This window comes from Phasianus colchicus, chromosome 16, assembly GCF_987193195.1.
Source record: "Phasianus colchicus chromosome 16, bPhaCol1.hap1.1, whole genome shotgun sequence".
Taxonomy (NCBI): domain Eukaryota; kingdom Metazoa; phylum Chordata; class Aves; order Galliformes; family Phasianidae; genus Phasianus; species Phasianus colchicus.
This window is the reverse complement of record NC_143451.1, coordinates 10,358,790-10,377,838: the sequence shown is the minus strand read 5'-3', so window position 1 is coordinate 10,377,838 and position 19,049 is coordinate 10,358,790. Positions and strand designations below refer to the sequence as shown.

At 54.0% G+C, this 19,049-nt stretch overlaps 3 protein-coding genes across 4 annotated transcripts; 1 reads left to right on the top strand and 2 right to left on the bottom strand.

The window, feature by feature from the left end:
• Positions 1-304: 304 nt before the first annotated feature.
• On the bottom strand, positions 305-2,698 carry MSRB1 (methionine sulfoxide reductase B1). Of its 2 annotated transcripts, XM_031606997.2 has the most exons (4): positions 2,561-2,693; positions 2,202-2,344; positions 1,985-2,099; positions 305-1,419 (listed from the first exon to the last, which is right to left on the bottom strand). In XM_031606997.2, exons 1-4 carry the CDS (start codon positions 2,613-2,615, stop codon positions 1,388-1,390), a joined length of 345 nt encoding a protein of 114 aa, XP_031462857.1. In that variant the 5' UTR covers positions 2,616-2,693; the 3' UTR covers positions 305-1,387. The 2 variants fall into 2 exon arrangements, with proteins under 2 accessions (XP_031462857.1, XP_090007942.1); XM_090151816.1 differs by lacking the exon at positions 305-1,419 and having other exon boundaries at positions 1,987-2,099; positions 2,228-2,344; positions 2,561-2,698.
• Positions 2,699-2,863: 165 nt separating this feature from the next.
• Positions 2,864-12,256, top strand: LOC116237669 (testis-expressed protein 2-like). The gene is made up of 13 exons (XM_090151813.1): positions 2,864-3,556; positions 5,611-5,726; positions 6,392-7,248; positions 7,323-7,523; positions 7,595-7,898; positions 8,167-8,384; positions 8,573-8,719; positions 8,831-8,930; positions 9,084-9,216; positions 9,322-9,459; positions 9,586-9,798; positions 10,136-10,256; positions 10,358-12,256. Exons 3-13 carry the CDS (start codon positions 6,403-6,405, stop codon positions 10,481-10,483), a joined length of 2,547 nt encoding a protein of 848 aa, XP_090007939.1. The 5' UTR covers positions 2,864-3,556; positions 5,611-5,726; positions 6,392-6,402; the 3' UTR covers positions 10,484-12,256.
• RPL3L (ribosomal protein L3 like) lies at positions 11,466-18,817 on the bottom strand. Its single transcript, XM_090151815.1, has 10 exons — positions 18,704-18,817; positions 17,652-17,844; positions 16,879-17,047; positions 15,890-16,025; positions 15,080-15,266; positions 14,351-14,511; positions 13,992-14,093; positions 13,632-13,727; positions 13,015-13,134; positions 11,466-11,582 (listed from the first exon to the last, which is right to left on the bottom strand). Exons 1-10 carry the CDS (start codon positions 18,704-18,706, stop codon positions 11,526-11,528), a joined length of 1,224 nt encoding a protein of 407 aa, XP_090007941.1. The 5' UTR covers positions 18,707-18,817; the 3' UTR covers positions 11,466-11,525.
• Between the last annotated feature and the right edge of the window lie 232 nt (positions 18,818-19,049).

Here is a 19,049-nt window from a genome sequence, read left to right as displayed (position 1 = left end):
ATTCAGGTTGCAGAGCCCCAGCGCTGGGTGCTGTGCTGCTCCATGGCTGCCCCTCACATCTCAGGTCTGGAGATCCAGAGACATAGAGGAAATCTGCTGCCAGGTCACTGGCCAGGACTTTGGGAACACAGAACGGATGCATGAAGCAATGCCTTGCACAGGTCCTGCTCCTGCCTCCTGCAGACCCTCAGCGTGCTTCAACCACCAAGAAAAGCTGCAGAGAAGTGCCCCAAGGTGGACCCCCCAGCACCGTGGTGCCAGCAGAAATGATTTTTAGAAGAAAGGAAAAAAGCTATTTCTCTCATACAGTGAATCAGTGGTTTATTATCAGTATTTGGAGGTACCAGGCCAGCAGTGACAAGCTGGCACAGTGCAGTTCTCAGTGCCAGAGGGGTTTGAAGACATGAAATGAATGCCGAGAAAAGCCTTTGAAGTGCCCTGAGTGCAGCCGAACCGTAACATGCATTGACCACAGATGCAATGCCAGACCCAAAGGTCAGACAAAGGGTTGCTGTGTTCAAAAATCCATCTATGCTGATGTCAAAGAGGAGGATTTGGTTTCTGGGCAGTAAACAAAGCAGGATGGTGAGGGGAAGGCCACGAATCAGGCCCTGAATTAAGGAGAAATCAGTGCCAGAGCCCTTTTGAGCACAGAGAGAATGCAAACGTGATTCGTAAAGCCTGAGTAGTGTGAGGTGCAGTCAGCAGGCTGGTTCTGGCCTCCCTGCAGCAGGGGGAACCGTTAACATCACTGGGGTTACAGCACAGTGACACACATGGTGGGAGGCCGGAACCAAGCCCCAAGGTCACAGTGAATCCAGAACCACCTCTGCTATGTGCAAGATGGGCAAAGGGCTAAACGCCTGGCTGCCATCCAGCAGGATCATAAAACATCACTGCCCTCGCATCCCAGGAGGATTTACAGAGGACAATTCATACCATGATCCCAGCCCAGAATAGCACCAGAGATTAACCCGGATTCTGATCCCAGCTAATCCAGCAGGAGATGGCAGCAGAGCAGCTCCAGGTGGCAGCGGTGATGGGTCACAGCCAGCCCTTCTTGGCTGTGATGGTGACAGTCCCAGCACACACTGCTTGCCATGGGCAGAGGAAGGGATAACTGGGGAGGAGGGATGGCTGGGGAGGGGGAAAGGGCAGGTCAAACAAAGAGCTGCAGCCTTCAGCATAATTTGTGCCAAACAAGCTCTGCCAGCATGTGCAGCTCAGCAGCCCCTCTCCCCACCCCCAGCTCCCTCCCAGACCCATGACTGAGGTGACTCGGAGCAGGGAAGCAGACTGGGAAATCAGGGGCTCAGTCACAGTCCCTGCTCCCATACATCCCAGCTGTGAGAATGGCCCCTCACAGTAGTCATGTAGAGCAGCTCGCTTACTTCTCCTGTGGGTCTTTGTCTGATTTGCCTAAAAGAAGAGAAGGAAAGAAATCAGTGCCTGCGTTCCTTGCCCCAGAGCCCCCAGCCCACTTTATGCAGTTACTTTGCCATGCACAGCATTGCAGTCCAATACGCAGAACAGCACAGCACAGCTGGGTGCTGCCCTGAACACAGAGGCATCCTCCAAAATTGTTTTATTTTTTCTGACACCAGGGAAGCAAGAAGCACAATAACCATACAGGAAGGAAGCACTGTCCTCCCTGCACTTCCTCCCTATGCACAAAGCAGAGGCAATAACCACACCTCCATGTGACTGCTGCTTGGAAGGAGCCAGCAAAGCCCCATCTTCCAACAGACTCCTGTCCTGCTTTGCAGCACCAAGGTTCCTCTGAAACACAGGGACCCGCAGCCACTTCCATCACCCTGCATTCAACTGAGCAAGGTACCCATGGAGCCTGACCAAGTTGAGATATTTGGGATTTGTTTAGGACTGGGAGCAGTGCATCCCCTCACAGCATGGCCAGGCTTCAGCAGCTCCCCCCAGAAAAAGAGATAATAATGGATGGAGGCAGCCACCAAACCCCATCCCTCACCTTTAGGGATGAATTTGAGCGAGCTGCTGAATATTCAGAACCGGGACTGCCCCCGCTTGGGGCCATCGTTGAGGAACTCGTGGCCCAGCCCATTGCCACACTTGCCACAGGACACCTGGCAATATAAACAGAAGGTTTAGAAAACAAGTGAAAAAAGACAGATGATGTTAAGAAAAGAGGATTTGGGGTTTTGGGGGAGCTGTTTCACAGCCATCACCTTCAAGGCCCCCGGACGCTCCTTGCGCTTAGACACGCTGTCCTCGTGGATGGTCTCGGTGAAGGCCGGCCAGGGGGATGAGTGCTCGTATTTTGCACGGCTGGAGAACAGCTCATAGCCGCACCGGGCGCATACATACACACCTGGGGAGGATGGCAAAGGAGGTCAGCCGCGGGGATCCCCGCTCGTTCCCAGCCGCCCCGCGGCCACGTCAGCCACCACGGGATTCCCACGTGCGTTGGACTTTAGCCACCATGGACAACTGCCGATCCCAGAGAGCCGGCAGCGAGCGGGGCTCTGCGGTCCGGAATCCGCCATCCCTACAAGGGGTTCCCCCGCCACCACCCGGCCCCGCTCACCCGGTTCGAAGTGGTCCTTGAATACTTCGCCTCCGAAAAACGAGCAGAACGACATGGCTGCGTCCGCTGCCGCCCGGCTCCGCCCCGGTACCGCCCCGGTACCGCCCCGGTACCCGCACCGCCCCCGGTATCCGCACCGCCCCCGGTACCGGCACGGCCCCGCGGCCGCGAGATGGCGCCGTGGCGCAGCCGCCGCGGAGCCCCGGGGGGGTCCCGTAACGCCGAGGTTCCCCCCCGCCGCTTCCCGTACAGCCCACGGTGGCAGCGTCCCTTCCGCCGGTGTTGGCGTTTCTGGGAGCTGTGAGTCCCGTGTCCCTGTGTCCGTGTGCCGCGTGGGGTCGACGCGAAGCTCCTGAGCCCCTAACGGCGGGGCTACTGCCGGGCAGCCGCAGCCGGGAACGGGCGGCTCCTGCAGGATTAGGCAGGGATGGGGAGGAGGATTAGCTCCTGCAAGATCAGGGAGGGATGCGGAGGGAGATCGGCTGCTGCCGTTAATTAACCCGCGGCAGCACCGGGACCGGCTCCCGGGCGGACTCGGAGCTGGTGGCTCCCGTTCTCCCCTCCCGCTCCTTTCCCCACAGCCTCGAGGGCGGCTGAGCCGAAGGAGCCGTGCGAGACCGGCCCCGGGGCGGAGCTCGGCGGGGCGGAGCGGGGCCCGGCGCGGTCCTGCGGATGCTCCGGCATCGGTGGCTGGAAGGGGGCGAGCCGCAGCCCGGCATTGCCTATCCAGACCCCATACCGAGACCAGGAGCAGGTCCGACCGCTCACCTCCAGCACCGGCTCCGGCCCCGATCTTCTCTGCCCAGCATCGGCGTTAGCCCTTCGGTACCGGCACCGGCTCTTCTTCACCGGCACAGGATCCTCCAGCACCGGGACTGCCCCACACCGGCCCTTTCCCCCGGCACCGTTCTCCAGGGCAGCACCGGTACCGCTCGTCCTTCCCCGGCACCGGGACCGACCCCTCCCGGCGGCCACGGGCGCTGCCATCCGAGCCAGGTACGGGAGTGCGGAGCGATGCTGGGGGCTGCGCAGCCCCTGGGGCGGGCTGGGGGCTGCCCCATCGCTCGGGGCTCAGCGAGAAGCTCTGGGGAGGGCGTGGGGCAGAGCATGCTGGGGGGGGGAAAGAGGGTAGGCACCCGCGGAGGACCCTGTGTGCTGCCAGAGGGGTGCACGAGCAGCACTGCGGGGCCGAGCTGCAGGCACCAGGGGACAGAAGCTGTGGGTCGCTGTGGGTCGCTATGGGTCACGGGCTCAACAGGGGTTGTGGCCCTTCCTGCCACTTCAGCAAGGGCACAGCAGAGCTCCAGACGTTATGGGGACCGTCCCTGTTGTGCACGGGTCGCTGGGGGACGGTGTGGGACGTGCTGAGCTCAGGGCTCCAGGGGAAGGAGGTGGCAGCAGCCTGGTGTGCTGCAAGGGAACAGCTCTGCTGTGAAGGTGAACTGCAGGCTCTGGGAGGTGATGAGCTGTGCGTCGTTTCCTTTTCCTTCTGAAATACCTGGCACTGCGAGCTGCTGGCTGTGTCTGAATATTACTGGATGATTCAGTCCATGGGCTCTCGCTGAGATTGCACTTGCTTGCTGCAAGAGCAAAAACACCAGGGCCTTTGGGACAAGTGCAGGTGACTGTCCCAAGGAGCCGCTGCTGCAGGAGCCCCGAGGCCTGGAGTGAAGCACTCCGATGGGCTCTGGTCCTTAATGACAACGGACATGGCCACATCTCTTAGTCAGGAGCAGAGCCAGGGGGGCCATCATGTGCAGACCCCAGCACTCCTGCCCTCTGGATGCTGCCGTTTCAAATTAGGTCAGACGTGTGTCTCAGGCTCAGGCATGCTCCGCTCGAGCCCCAGGGATTGATGGTTTGTGGCAGGCATGGGGCAGGGCTGGGGGATCCGAGGACTCTGTGTTGCTGTGTGGTTTGGAAGCTGCCTCCTTTGTAATTCACTGGCAGCAAACGAGAGGGAGGGGCTCTAAACACACTGAAGCACTGCATGCACCTCTGGGCACAGGTTTCCAGCCAGCATAAGCCAGAAAGTCTCTGGTTCAGCAGCATCACCTGTCCAGCCTATCTTCCAGCTAATTGAAGGCTTGTCAGGAGGGGAATCTATGCCTGTGCTCAAAGCTCCGTTTTTGCCGAGAAGCAGTCTGCACTTGTCAGATTTATGTCCTTAGGCTGCAGTGTGACTTCCATCGAAGTCCTTAATCACGGGATAATGCAGGGAGCTCTCTAGTTACAGTGCTAATAGCCACGGCAGTTTGGTTCCTGCAGCAGTATATTGTGAAGATAATTAGAGGAGGGATTTCCAACTTGTTTGGCTGGCTGAAAGAAGCTTCAGAGATGAGGCAGAGCTCAGCCACCACCCTGTGAGCAGTGCCAGCCCTCCTCCATTGAGTGGCCATCAGCAGCTCTCATTAACGGGAGAGGGCTGCTGGAAATTAATTTGTCAATTAACTCTCCTTGATTTTACAAAAGAAGCAAACATTACTTTGGCAGTGGCCCGCCTGGGAGGATGTGGGTGTCATTTGTTGGTGTGAGCCTATGCTGAGCAGTGAAGCACAGCAAAAGTGCTCCAGTGCTGTGTGTGTCAGGGGAGCATTTTGGGGGGAGGTACTCAAAGGCACCAGGCAGGCACAGGTTGCAGCTCATATTTCTTTGCACCAGATTGGCTCACAGCCTTACATCTGAAGCAGAAATGGACAGAAATTAGAAGGATGGGTCTGGCTCAGAAGCTTTCTGACCTTTGTAGCCATTGTCCAGTGGCACATGCCCCAAGCAAAGCTCCTTCAATAGGGCATCCTATGCAGCACCACTGCAGGCTGCTGGTGGCCCAGCCTGACAGCTGCAGGTTCCATCCCCACTGCTCCACACAGCCCTGGCCTCCCTCGCACCCCAGAGGTGGCTGCACTGCAGTGTGCATAGCCCCCGCTGTACTTGGCGTCCCTGCCAGATGAAAACTCCCATATAAACCCAGGCTATTATTATCTCAGTCTTCCACTGTGCTAATGGTCTCTCAGGAAACAGTCATTTTCTTTTCCATTTTCTTTTTTAAGCTTTCTAAAACCCCAGGAATTCTGGAGAGGTGGTAACCACAGCAGAGCTGGCGTGCCCCTGACCCGGCACAGGGAGCAGCAGCCAGGCAGTTCCTCCTGAGCACTGGGGATTTCTGGTAGGCATGGCTGAGGGCTGAGGAGGGCTGTGGGTGGCACTGGGGGCAGCTGTGGCACTGGAGACAGTGTGGCACCGAACCACCAAGCTGGTGCTGCAGACTGGATGGCACCAACCCCAGAGCACAGGGCTCCACCTGGTGCTGGGTTTGCTGAGTAAATGCAAGGAGAGCACTCTTGAGACTGGGCAGATCCTGCAGGAGTATGGCAGCAGAGCAGGGATGAATCTTGCATTGGGTCCTGTGGGCTGTTAGCTCCACAAGCTGCATTGTGCTCTCCCTGAGCATCCTGCATGATTATTTGGGGTTAACAGTTGGCTCATGTAAATGAGGAGCAAAGTGAAAGCCACGAAGCATGAGATTATATAAACGGAGCTGGAGGCAGCTGCGACGCAGCCTGTAATTAATTCATGGTAGGAAAGTGCTTTGAAGATCTCAACGAAGCAGATCCCAGGCACGAGGCAGCCCCAGGCTCATCCCTGCTCTTGTTGTAGGGATGCTGCAAGGGGAGGGGCAGGGGTGGAGGTCAGGCACACCAGTGTCCCCAAAGGCATCCCAAACTGGGTCCAGAGGCATCCAGATCATAGCAGCCTTGGGTCGTTGGGCAGCGATGTGCTGTGTCTTAGCGTGGCACCGAGCTGAGCTGCTCTCTCCTCTTCTCTTGGCAGCACCGCCGGCGATGCGAGCGATGGCAGACCAGGCTGCAGTGGCGGCGGAGGCCTCTCCAACCCTGGCACCATCCCCGGGCTCTCCTCGACACAGGGACATCAACGGGACAAAGTCCCATCCTGCCAGCACCAGGGAGAATGGCAGCGGCGGGGAGGGCAGTGGGACCCTATTCCCCATGGAGGGGGACACGAAGCCCCTGTCCATGCTCCTGGCTGACATCCCACGGGGCCCCCAGTCGCGGCTGGGCCCGTCCAAGTCCCGCACGGCTCCATCCTCCCCCAGCGTGTCCCCGTCGGAGAGCCGCACCGCGCTGCTCCGGCTGCGGGAGGCCAGGCTGGAGGACACCAGGAGGCGGCTGTCGGAGGCCGTGCAGGAGCCCCTCAGCCGCCTGAGCCGCCTGATGGCCGAGGAAAGCGGCCCTGCGGGCCAGGCAAAGGCAGGGGGCAGCCCGGGGCGAGGGGAATCGGGAGGCAGAGGGGACGGGGGGCAGCGGGCACGGGACTGGAGCCCCTGGGAGCCCACCCTGAATTGCCGCTATGAGATCTGCTCCTACGGGGACGTCATCCAGGTGGTGGAGGTGGCACAGCACAAGGCCGAGTCCCCGGAGCAGCCACCGCCATCGGCCCTGCCTGGGGGCACGGTGCCGGGCCGGGCCTTGGCCTGCGTGGCGCTGCTCACCTACGGTTACCTGGTGCTGCCGCTGCCGCCCTACGCTGCAGGCCTCTGCCTGGGCCTCACCTGCGGCCTGCTGCTGGGCCTGCTCGCCGTCCTGCTCCTCCTGCTGAAGCCGCCGCCGCTGCCGCGCCTGCGCCCCGAGCTGCTCCTGGACAGCCCACGGAGAACCCACGGCCTGCAGGTAGGAAATGGGCAGCGGTGGGCGTTGGGGGGTGGGTATTGGGAGCCTATGGCTGGCTGGCTCTGTCCCTGCAGGGCTGGCTGAACCAGCTGCACACCTATGACCCTGAGCTGTACCACCCGTCACTCACACACTCGGTGCTGGCCACGCTGGATGGGGCCACCCTCAAGTTGTCCTACCCCAAAAGCAACATCCCACGCCAGGCCACCTTTGCAGAGGAAATCCTCGATGTCGCCTTCGTCAGCCATCGTTGCTACGATATGAGCGGTGCCAAGGTGCCCTGGGAGCAGGGATTGTCCCCTTGCAGGGACCCCGCAGTGCCTCACGGCTCTTCTTGGTGTTGCAGGTCTCCCTCTGCCCCCCCGGCTTGGCCCGAAAGCGACTATGGAACAAGAAGTACCCCATCTGCATCCTCTTCCCAGAACAGACAGACACAGAACATAGGAGCAGTGATGAGCATGGCACAGAGCAGCCAGGGGAAGAAGGGACGAAGAAGCCACAGGCACCTGGCCAGGAAGTCCCAGGGGACTGCAGGGAAAGGTGCCTGTACCTCTTTGGGAGGACAGGAAGGGAGAAGGAGGAGTGGTACCACCATCTCCTGCAAGCCTGCAGTGGGAACCCCAGCAGCAGCCATGGTGAAGCCAGGCCAGGTGAGATGCGGCTTCTGGGAGAGATCCAGAGCCACGTGCCAGGAGGATGGGCTCTGGATAGGCACTAGTGAATGGGGAGGGAGATGGAGGAGCAGAAACAGGGCTCACCTACCCAGAGCCCTCCAGCATGGAGGATTCCCTTTCTGCAGCATAAGGTGTGTGTGCATGGCAGCCACGCAGCACATCGCTGCATGTGCATCACGGCACGTCATCCTGCACACATCACCTCTTGCTGCAGCCAGACCTGCACATGTTCCTGTGTCCCCAGGCAAAGAACCGGCTACACAGAGTGGTGCCAGCAGCATTAGTGGGAGCACTGAGGACATCCCCTCTGCCATCAGATCCAAGGAGCTGGCTGGAATCTTTCAGCAGAAGATTTTTCTGGATTACAGCACCTACATGGCCCAATTTGTGCCAGCAGAGACAGGGAACAGCCCAGAGCAGAGCCCCCCTCACAGCACACTGGGCAGCCCTGCAGCCACCAAGGTGAGATCTCAGAGCTGGATGCAATCACTGAGCAGAGCCAATGAACCACATGTACTGCTGTCTCCCAGCCTTGGTGTTCATCTCCTCCTTCTCGAAACTACGGTTGGAGCAGCTAAGCTGCAGTGCAGGGTCCCAGCCCATGGGGTCCCAACTGACTCCAGGCACTTGTGGCTTCTCCCTGCTCACAGCTCAGTGAGGACACAGCTGGGTGTACTGAGGGCTGTGTGGCCTGGGTGAATGCACTGGTAGGGCGCATCTTCTGGGACTTCCTCCGGGAGCGTTACTGGGCTGAGCAGGTGTCCAGCAAGATCCAGAAAAAGCTGAGCAAGATCAAGGTGAGAAGCAGGAATTGTCACAGGAGATTGCAGTACCCATTGGACCCTGTCCTATCGCCTTGGTGGGTGCCAGGTTGTGGTGACCATCCTCTTGTGGTTCCCCTCCTTTAGCTCCCATATTTTATGAATGAGCTGAAACTGACAGAGCTGGACATGGGCACATCCATCCCTTCCATCCTCAGCGCCTCCAAGCCCACCATCAATGACCGAGGTAAGAACCCTGCAGAGCAGCAGGAACAGCAGGGCTGGCTCCATGGTGGCTATTATCAAGGTGCCAGCCTGGATCCCAAACAGGGAGGCTTTAGCAGGCACATGAGCAGCCACAGTGGCACTGATGGGGGCTCACTCCCTCTCTCCTTGGCAGGTCTCTGGGTGGATATGGAGGTCACCTACAGCGGCTCATTGCAGATGACCCTCGAGACAAAGATGAACCTCTGCAAGCTGGGGAAGGAAGGTGCTGCAGAGGACAGTGGCCAGGTGGAGCCAAGTGGAGAAGGGTAAGATGACCACACAGGGCTGGGTTTCACCCACATCCTTTCACCTGAGTGAGGTGAGAGGGTCTGTTCCCATGGCATTGCACTGATGCAGCCATGGACTCACAGGACCAAGCTTCGGCTCATCCTGCTGGCAGATAGCGATGCAGAGTCATCCAGCGCTGGCTCCTCTGATGAGGAGGACATTGTCACTGCAGAGCCTGCTGGAGTCCCAGGGGAGCGAGTCCTGCCACCCGGCACTGAAGGGTGAGGGGGAAATTCTGGGATTGAGACGCTGTGGGGTACAGGCGGGCACCCCACCACCTCATGGTGACCCCTGGAAAGGGACTTGTGTCTCTGAGGGGTCTCATCCTGCGGGTCCCCTCGTCTCAGCCATGTGAGCAGCAACAGCACGGGCCGGAAGATCCTGCGCTTTGTGGATAAGATTGCCAAGTCCAAGTACTTCCAGAAGGCCACAGAAAATGAGTTCATCAAAAAGAAGATCGAGGAAGTTTCCAACACACCACTGCTGCTGATGGTGGAGGTGCAAGAGCTGGCAGGCACCTTGGCTGTGAATGTGCCACCGCCACCAACTGACCGTGTCTGGTACCGGCTCTCCTTCCTTCCGGGTGGGCTCCATGTTCATCCTCCTCCCATCTCCCCATCTCCCTATGGCTTGGTCAATAAACCAGGGCTGGGGTGTGGGTTCATTTAGGGTCCCAGCAAGCCAAGGCTGCTCTCCCAAAAGGACTCTCAGACCCTCCTGGTCTCCAGGTGGGAGAAGATGCAATTTTGGGACGTACAGCTCCCACCACAAACTGGCCAACTGCTCCTGGGACATGTCCCCAGAATCCAGCAGTTGGGCCTCTGGCAAGCTGATCATGTGGGCTGTGCCATGTGTATGGGACATGATGCTTTCTGCCTCCATCTTCTCCCCTCACAGGTACAGCTTCCGTGTTCCACCCCAGCTGGAGCTGAAGGTGTGCCCAAAGCTGGGTGAGAGGGAGGTAACATTCGTACATGTCACTGAGTGGATTGAGAAGAAGCTGCAGCATGAATTTCAGGTGCCTGACCCCAAGGGCTGGGTTCACTAAAGGGCTGAGCAAACCCTGCCAGTTGTGGTACTCAAAATCAATTTCTTGTTATTCTGGATTCCTCTTTACAGAAAATTTTGGTGATGCCAAACATGGATGATCTCATCATTCCAATCATGCATTCTGGCCTGAATCCTCAGCCACTCACTGGGGAGCTGCCCAGGGACATACCAGTCAGGGGAGAGAAGAGGCTCTGAAGTTCAGCCATATGGGCAGGGTAGAGACACTGCAAAGGGCTCAGGGACCTCACTGGGACACATCATCAAGCTGAGGCCTGGCCACTAATGGCATCCAGTACTATGCCATGGGACCTGAGCATCTCAGTTCATCTCATTCTCAGCATCCTGCACTTTGTAGATGAGCCTGCTCCTTAAATATTGCAAGAAAATTCAGAGACAAAGCAGACCCAGGGGAAGGGGTTTGCTGGACACCCAAGAACTTCACACACCTCCCACCAGCATCTCAGGATTCCTCCTAACCAAGTGGACAGCTCCAGAGCAGCAGAGGGCCGTAGTTTCCACTGTCTGATTCCCAAAGAGGGTGCAGGACACCCAGATAAGTTCTGCACTCAACGAGTCACAATCACCTTGGATCCAAGGCACCACAACTCCAAGACACCCTCCCGCTGGCAGCTGGGCTGCAAGGAAAACGGGTGAGAAACTAATCCAAAATCTGAATAAATCCATCACTGGCCAGTCTTACCTATCAACCACGTCATTGTACATGAAATTCTGGGGCTGCTGAGGGAGCCAGATGGGCCCAGGGGTCTTGTGCAGAGAGAAGTATGTGGCTCATGCTCAACAAGAAGAGCATGTGTGTGTATGTGTGCATGCAGGAGATGGCAAGGGGACAGACAGTCAGTGAGGCTGGGCATAGGCAGTCAGTAGGGAAGCCTTCTACTCCCTGCTGGCACCTGCTCTGCTCTGGAAGAAAAGGGGATTCCTTCACCGTGGTTTAAGTGAATACATGCAGTGAAGAAATTCATTGGGCCATGGAAAGGGAGGATGCAGAGGGACAGAGTAGACACTTAGATTCCTAGGTAGTCTCTCTCCATGAGAACCTGTCCCAAGTGCTACTTGTACCATCTCCAGTGGCTGAGGTGCTTGAGGACACACTGCTGCCCATAGGAAGCAGTGTACACGGCAAGACACTCCTTCAGAAGGAAGACAGGCAGCAGGCACAGCTTGAAGACCCTTTATTGAAGTTTGTCCAATTAGGAAGCCTTGTGTATCTCATCCCTTACAGCTCTTCTTGCGCACCTGGCTTCACTTTCACCAGGTGTTTTTTCTGAGGACCCTACAAGAGAGCAGTGAGGAGAGGTCTAAGTGTTAGCAGCACACAAACATGGTTTTCAAGGCTGTGTGTGAGCTGTGTGGAGCACTACTGCAGCTTTGGCCCCTTTCTGCTGTGCTAGGCTGCTGCTGGCCTCTGTTTCCCATCTGGTAGCTCTGTGCTGCCATTCACCAGTAAGACTTGGGGCCTTGCTAGCTCTGCAGGAATCACAAGCAAAACATCGTGGTCTTGCACAAAGTGTTTATCTGAACTACACATTGCCAGCAAGTGGCAATGACCTGCTTGGAGCCACCCAGTTGTATGAACCTGAACAAGGTAAGGCTTCCCACAGCCAAGGGCACAGAATCTCATCAGCCAACTCAGCGAGGCTGAGGGGTTTCCACCAGCAAATAAATGGGGTTTTCTTGGATCAGAGAAGTCCCATAGGAGCAGGTTGCAAGATTTGCTTTTGTGCCATATTACTTCTAGTAAAATGTAAAGTTTTACCATATTATTCATGGGAGAACCTCTCACCCCACAGTAGAAAATGGCAAATAAACCACCCACAACCAGGTAGAACAATTCCCTGTCTCTGAGCTCCATGTCACAGCTATGCAGGACTTACAGTGACAACAAGAGCAGAACATGAATATTCTCACTGCAGAACAAGCTCCTGATGCTGAGCTAAAGGAAAATGGCTTAACATCTAAAAGAGCTCTGCTAAGACACTGCATAACCAATCCCCCTGCCAGGGGCTAAGGAGGCTTAGCTAGCTTCATGTAGGATTTCTGGCTGACAGACTACATCCAGACACAGTTCATGTCTGCCTGTATGCAGCAGTTTTTTTTTTTTTCTTTTCTGCTAGCTGCAGGCCTAGCTCACTAAACACTTCCTCAATTTTGTATTCAGACATAGGCACCAGCCTGGTGTAGGCTGCAAAACTATCCAAGAAGCTACGTTTGTTTTGGATTTATTTTGCCCTGGGTTTAAGAATAACATACTGCTTGGCCTTTTTGAAAGCTTCCTGACAGAAAAATCACAAATCTGTGGCTGAATTTGACCCAACCTTTTCCTCTTAAGAACATTAAAGTTTTAAATCATTCCAAACAAATCAAAGAAGCTCACAATTATGAGTGAAAGGGACCATATGTCCAATACAGTGTTTGCCAAGTTAACTGCTTGTTTAAAACATTCCATGGTGAATGGAAACTGGTTGGCCATATGGTATATTATTTGCTAGTTGCATTGTCTTGGATCACTCATATGATCATCATGTTCTTCCTTAGCATAATATCTGCTGCATGAATTGAATTCATGTTTGTCTTTTATGCAAGACGGTCCCAATCACTCAGTTGGCTGTTATTATGTCTAGAAGCAGATGCTTGGCTGGAGTCAGTCAGTTGCTTTAGCCCCAGCTGTGAGCATGGCCCAGCAGCTGGTGCAGTGTGTAACTCACCATGAATGCACGCTTCTCCTGAGCTGTCTGGAAGCAGCCATGGCCAAACTTGGAAGTGGTATCAATGAATTTGAGTTCAATATTTTCATGAGCTCGGCGGCGTGTATGCACCAGAAGGGACTGAAAGAGAAAAGTCAGTGCATCGGGCTTATCTTTACAGAAAATCTGGATGTCTGCTCTGATGGAGGCAGTGCTCAAGTGTCCTCAGTGCATCCATTAGACAACTAGCTCCATGAAAATCTGCTTTCTCAAAGGAACACCCTAGTGCTCAGATGGCAGCTGATACCTTTGCTTGCAGAGCAGCTCTGAAACAAGCCTGCTCTTTGCTTTGCATTTCATTTCCTCACCATCTGTTTATGGCCAAGGTTTCCACTTGCAACTCCCCCAGCCATACCCCAAAGGTGTGGCTACATCTACATTGGGCTGCACATTGCCATAGTCAGCCACTCTACAAATGGTCTCACTGAGCACCATGCTCATGTGCCACACGCTCTCTGCACACAGCATCAAGAACTCAACCAGTCTCACTGCCCAGCATTCACGGGCTTCATGCACGTGGTACATCTGTTAGTAGAGAGCTACAGTCAGTCCTTCCCCAGCACCAGCTGTGCTCTCACCTTCCTCAGAGTGAGCACACGCTTCTTCGGGCCCACAACACAGCCTTTCAGCATGAGGAAGTCATTGTTGACCTCCCCGTAGTGAGGAAAGCCACCCTGGAGGAAGAGACAAAGAGGGTTGGCAGGCTGGCAGGAGTACTGAATGGGAATGTAACAAGCTGGTGACATTTTCTAGTAGAGGAAGGACTGACAGACCTTCAAGCTATCTAAACTGCACACCATTCAGAACAGCTGAATGCAGTGTCACCAGCGCATTACAGCCACACTGACTGTATTTCCTTCAGTGGAATTCAAATCATCAGCTGTGTCCTAACCCAGACTCCTACAGCAAGGGCCAGTTTCAGCCCTGTTACCCGTTACCAGAGGTGTAATGCTCTTCTCCGTGACATCATAGTTTGTTGAGGCATTGTTCTTCACCACTTTGCCATCTTCCACGTGGATCCCACGGCCAATGCGGAAAATCTGACAAAAGGAAGGAAATGGCAACGGTGACTTTAGTGTCCTCACACTGATGGATGTCACAGAAACAAGAAACATAATTATCACTGAGATGTGCCCTGTGGTGCACCTTTTGAGCAGGAAACAAGCAAGAAGAGATATGCAGAATGAGAGCCCTGCACATCTCCAGGGTAACATAAAAGAAGCTGTGGGGGAACTGAAGCCATTGTGCAAAGAAGGATGGTGACAGCATGGAAGGGAGGTGCAGTGCTGGACCATACCTTCTTGTTGAGCTCTGTGCGGTGGTGGTAGCCCTTCTGGCCAGCACGAGCAACGGAGTAGCCAACCCGGGCTGGGTGCCAGGCTCCAATGCAGGCAACTTTGCGCAAACCCTTGTGTGTCTTCCTGGGGAGCTTCTTGGAGTGCCAACGGCTTGTCACCCCTGCAAGTGTGACCAGACAGGGCTAATGAGAACACTGGGGGGTATGGGAGATTCAGGACTGGTGTCTGAGCTGGGAGGGAATGTGAAGTGAGGAGAAAGTTTTGTCGTTCTTCTGAAGTTCGCAGAAGACACTGTGTTGGAAGGAGACCAAGAGCTGTCACCACAGTGAAGGGTCAGAGCACAGAACTGTTCTCACTTCCAATGGATCTGATCAGACTGCGATATGTTCCTGCTGAGCATATCCACACACACACACAGAAACGCCCACATCTTTACAAACATGGGGCTTATGAGAAGTGCAGTGCCTTTACATCCTCACAACACCTCTAGGCCTTCAGGGAGGACTCTGAGCATGGCAGACAACACAGCCAACACTGACATAAAGGAAACCAAACTCTGCTACAGTGGAATTGCACACTGTGTTTGAAATACACAGGCTCTCCCTGTACAATAAGTTGGTGGATTCTCAGCATGGCTCACACTCTTCTCCCCCCAGCATTACCTTATGGGCAGCATAAGGTGAGAAGGACAAAGTCAAGCCCCTGGCAAGGGTCCTCCCACTTTGTACCTTTCATCCCATGCCCCTTGGTCACACCAATGACATCAATCATCTCATTCTGGCTGAAGACGCTGTGCACAGAGATCTGCTTCTCCAACCTCTCACGGGCCCAGTCAATCTTCTCAGCCACTGTCCCACCATTCAGCTGAATCTCCATCACGTGGGCTTTCTTTTGCCTCAGTGGAAGCAGCTTCATCTGTGTTAAAGCAGTGCATTAGAGCAAAATGTTGCCCCACAACCTGTGAACCTGCAGGCAGGGCTGCATCACCCATTACTAGCGAAAGGAGCAGGGAGTGAGCAGACCCAGCTCCCTATCATCCCTCCCCACCACAATGTCAACTTCTTTTATGACAGCCAGTGTCCCTCCCTGTCTGCACCAGCCACAAGTGAAGTTAAGCCAGCTTTGCTCTGCTGCAGGCTCCAATACAGTTGCTAACTCCAGGGATCAGCACAAAAATGGGCCTTGTATATCCAGCAATCTGCATCTGGCAAAATTGTGTTTGCCTGTGGGTTATTTTTTCCCAACACTCGACACCAGTTGCTAATTTGAGGTGATCATGGGGCCCAAGGTCTCTTGCTGACACAGGGCTCACCCTGTGTCAATATCCAGGCAGGGAGCCCTGCTGAGCCAGGCTCAGATGGACAGGACTGGTGTCAGGAGGTGGCTGGAAAGGGCAGCCAGCACCTCCCACTGTCTGCATGCTCTTCCCCACAGCCTTTCATCTGCTTTCACAGGCTGTCTCCTCTGACCCCATCATGACAACCCCTGTGCCAACCTCCCAGTCCTAACCACTCTCTCAAGCTGAGGAAGACCCTGACCTGTGTGTGCATGATGACACGAATGACCTTGCAGTACTTTTTCATAGCTGCAAAGTCTTTCTCCAGCTGCTTCTTGCCATCCTCATCCTGCCATTTTTTGCAGTACTTGGTGAAAGCCTTCTTCTTGCTCTTGTGCCTACAACAGAAACATTTAACATCTATCAAGAGCTCAGCAGTGAATTGATTCTTCACTGTGCCTTGCAGACTAAACAGCACGGGGGACAGAAGGTCCATCCACCTTCCTGAAGGCATAGAGTACCCATGGGTACCTGAATCATCCCTGACTGCCAGGCTCATGAGAGAGGGCTCTGAGGTGGGAAGATGAAAGCAAATAATGAGCTGCAAAAAGGACTGCTAATTCAGACCTTTCTGCATGAAGAATCCAGTTGTCTCCTACTGACTGGCTCAGTGCCATTAAAACACAAGCACAAAATCAGAGTTAAGTGGAGAAAGGAGAACACAGCCTTCAACAAGGATTGGAAGCATGTGGTGGGTGGATCTAACGGCCAACACACGCTTCTGCAGGAGACACGATTCCCATGGTTATGAAATTCATGTTTCCATTTTCCTCTCTGTCGGTGTGGGATTTGGGCTGTTACTGTTTACAAGGGCCAAGGGGCACATTCTGCATCAATATTCCTCCTGAAAAATCTGTTTTTCCTCCCATCTTCACTTGCTAGCTAAGCTCAAACATCTCAGTTTAATGAGGAATAGATGGGCCCAAGCTACACTAATTAAAATGGACCTGCAGCATGCACTGTGTATGATACTGCAGAAAGCACTAACTCGGTTCAACTATTAGAATAAATTTACATATGCATATGCTGATTCCCAGCATCAAGCTGTTTGCAGTATCTCTGTGCATGACTAAATAGCTATTTCATTCCACCTCAGAGCCAGCTGCTAGTAGCTGAGCTGTCTGCAACATGTAGGCAACACAGAGAGCCTGCAAGAGACCCCAGTGACACTCCACCCAGGGAGGCATGTACCAGTTCTTATAGAAACGTCGTCTGCACTCATCACTGATGTGCTCAGCAAAAACAGTCTTGAAATTCCTCAAGCCCTTTGGTGTATCTATGTATCCCACAACTCCCACCACCACCATTGGTGGGGTCTCAATGATGGTCACAGCCTCCACCTCCTCCCTCTTGGAGATCCCTGCAAGACAGCAAAGGGAAAAGAGATCAGATTCTTGCCTGGGAGCCATTAGCAGTCTACATGTCTGGCCCACTAAGCAAGCAGTATGCTGGAGGCAAGGTCACACGCTACTCTCACTGCTAGATCTTTCATCTCTTCCCACATCCACAAGTCCTGCTGGAGAGTCATGCAGAGTTTGACCTTCAGGCACTCAAGTGGATAGATTCTATGGCTCAGCACACTTTAACCCATCTTCTGCATGTTGGAAGGAGCATTGGATGCCCTGGAGTTTGGCTCCAATCTCATAATCATCCCAGAGGGTAACATTATAAAATTCCCCACTGCAATGTTTCACGGTACCCAGCATTTGTCAGGGTGCTTCTGCCAGCAGGATCCAACAAACCACCAACCAACAAACTAGGGTGGGGACTTCCCGGAAATCCCCAGACTCAGTTTACATAAGTCATGTGATGGCCTTTAGCTATCAAATATCTGGACAGCATTACAGGACATAGCCAAGAAGATACGTGCTCTACCACCCATTTCCATGAGCAGCCTTTCCCAACAACAACCTGTTCCCCCTCTTTCCTCCTGGATAAGATCCCCTCCTTTAGCCAATCCTTACTGAGTCCAGGCCTGTGCACCTCCCGCAGAGTGTGTGTCATGCCAGCTTTGTAGCCCATGAAAGCTGTCAGATGGATTGGCTTGCTGGGGTCATCCTTAGGCCATGTCTTCACCTTCCCTCGGTGGCGACGGCTTCTCTTGTGAGGAAGGAAGCCCAAGTGGCCATGCCTAGGAGCAGAGAATTTGCGGTGGGACTGTAGAAAGAAGAAACAAAAAATATCAGACTCACCCTTGGGTCTCAGAAGATACTCAAAGGGCTGAACCCAAAGTACAAGGGGAAACATCCCTTTTAACATCAGTGAATACTGGAAGGATTCTGGGCTCTTTCTTATTTCCAACATGAGAGAATTTGTAATGGCATGGGCTTTTGTTTAAGGTTCTACCACACAAAGAATTTAGTACATTTCTGGAAAAATAGTGCAGACTAACTGAAAACAATCTTTTTCCTTTCTGCTTCAACAATTTCAAGGAGAAATATGTTGTTTAATAGGTCTGCTATACTGTGTTGTTAATTGTAGTTTTTATTTTCAGAATCATCAAAAAGGGCCTGCTCAGAATTCACAGGGTCACATTCAATGCTCTATCATCAAGGCAAATGGCACCAAGCAAGCACAGCTAACAATCGGAAGAAACCAGAAAGGATGCCCAAAGGAATCAGTAATAAGAACATGTGCAGGTTAAATATGTACCTTGAAACCAAATTAGCAGAGCTAAATATACAAGCCCCAATCCGAAGGTCAGGTTGTGTCAGGCAAAGAAAAGCAATAGCATTTTAGAGAGACATTGACAAATTCTTATGGTATTGGCTTCAAGGCAGGGGAACTAGGGGCCAGCCCAAGCACCGAGGAGTTAGATCTATGCCCACTACAACTCCTTCCTTGGAGACCAGTTAGAGAACCTGGCTGCACCTTCCATCAAGCCTTTTTTCCAACCCGAGTGGAGTTATGTCAGGTCCAGCCCCACTTCAGCTGCACTAATTTAACCAATAACCTAGCCCTGCTCACTGCCCCTTTCCATGCAATCCAAAAGGCAGCAGTGCCGAGCTTTACAAACCATGGGACGTCTTCAGCTCAAGTCAGCAGCAGGAAGAGGCTATCACTATGTGCCCCTCCTGTTTAATACTTAAGACACAAATTTAGCCACTAGCTTCATTGGGTGCGATATTCATTTCACACTTAGCAAAGCTGCCAGCTTTACTCTAACAGTTGGGATGTGGTAAAGGTCAACTGCTGGTGTCTCAGTTTACGGCTTCCCCTCCTCAAGTCCAACATGAATGGCACCAATCACAATAGCTTCCCAACTGCACACAGCCAAACTGTGGGAGCTCCTTCAAGGGGCACAGCCAGTGGCAGATTAATAAGTCCTACATCAGGCCAGGAATAAAGGCTGTGATTCTTCC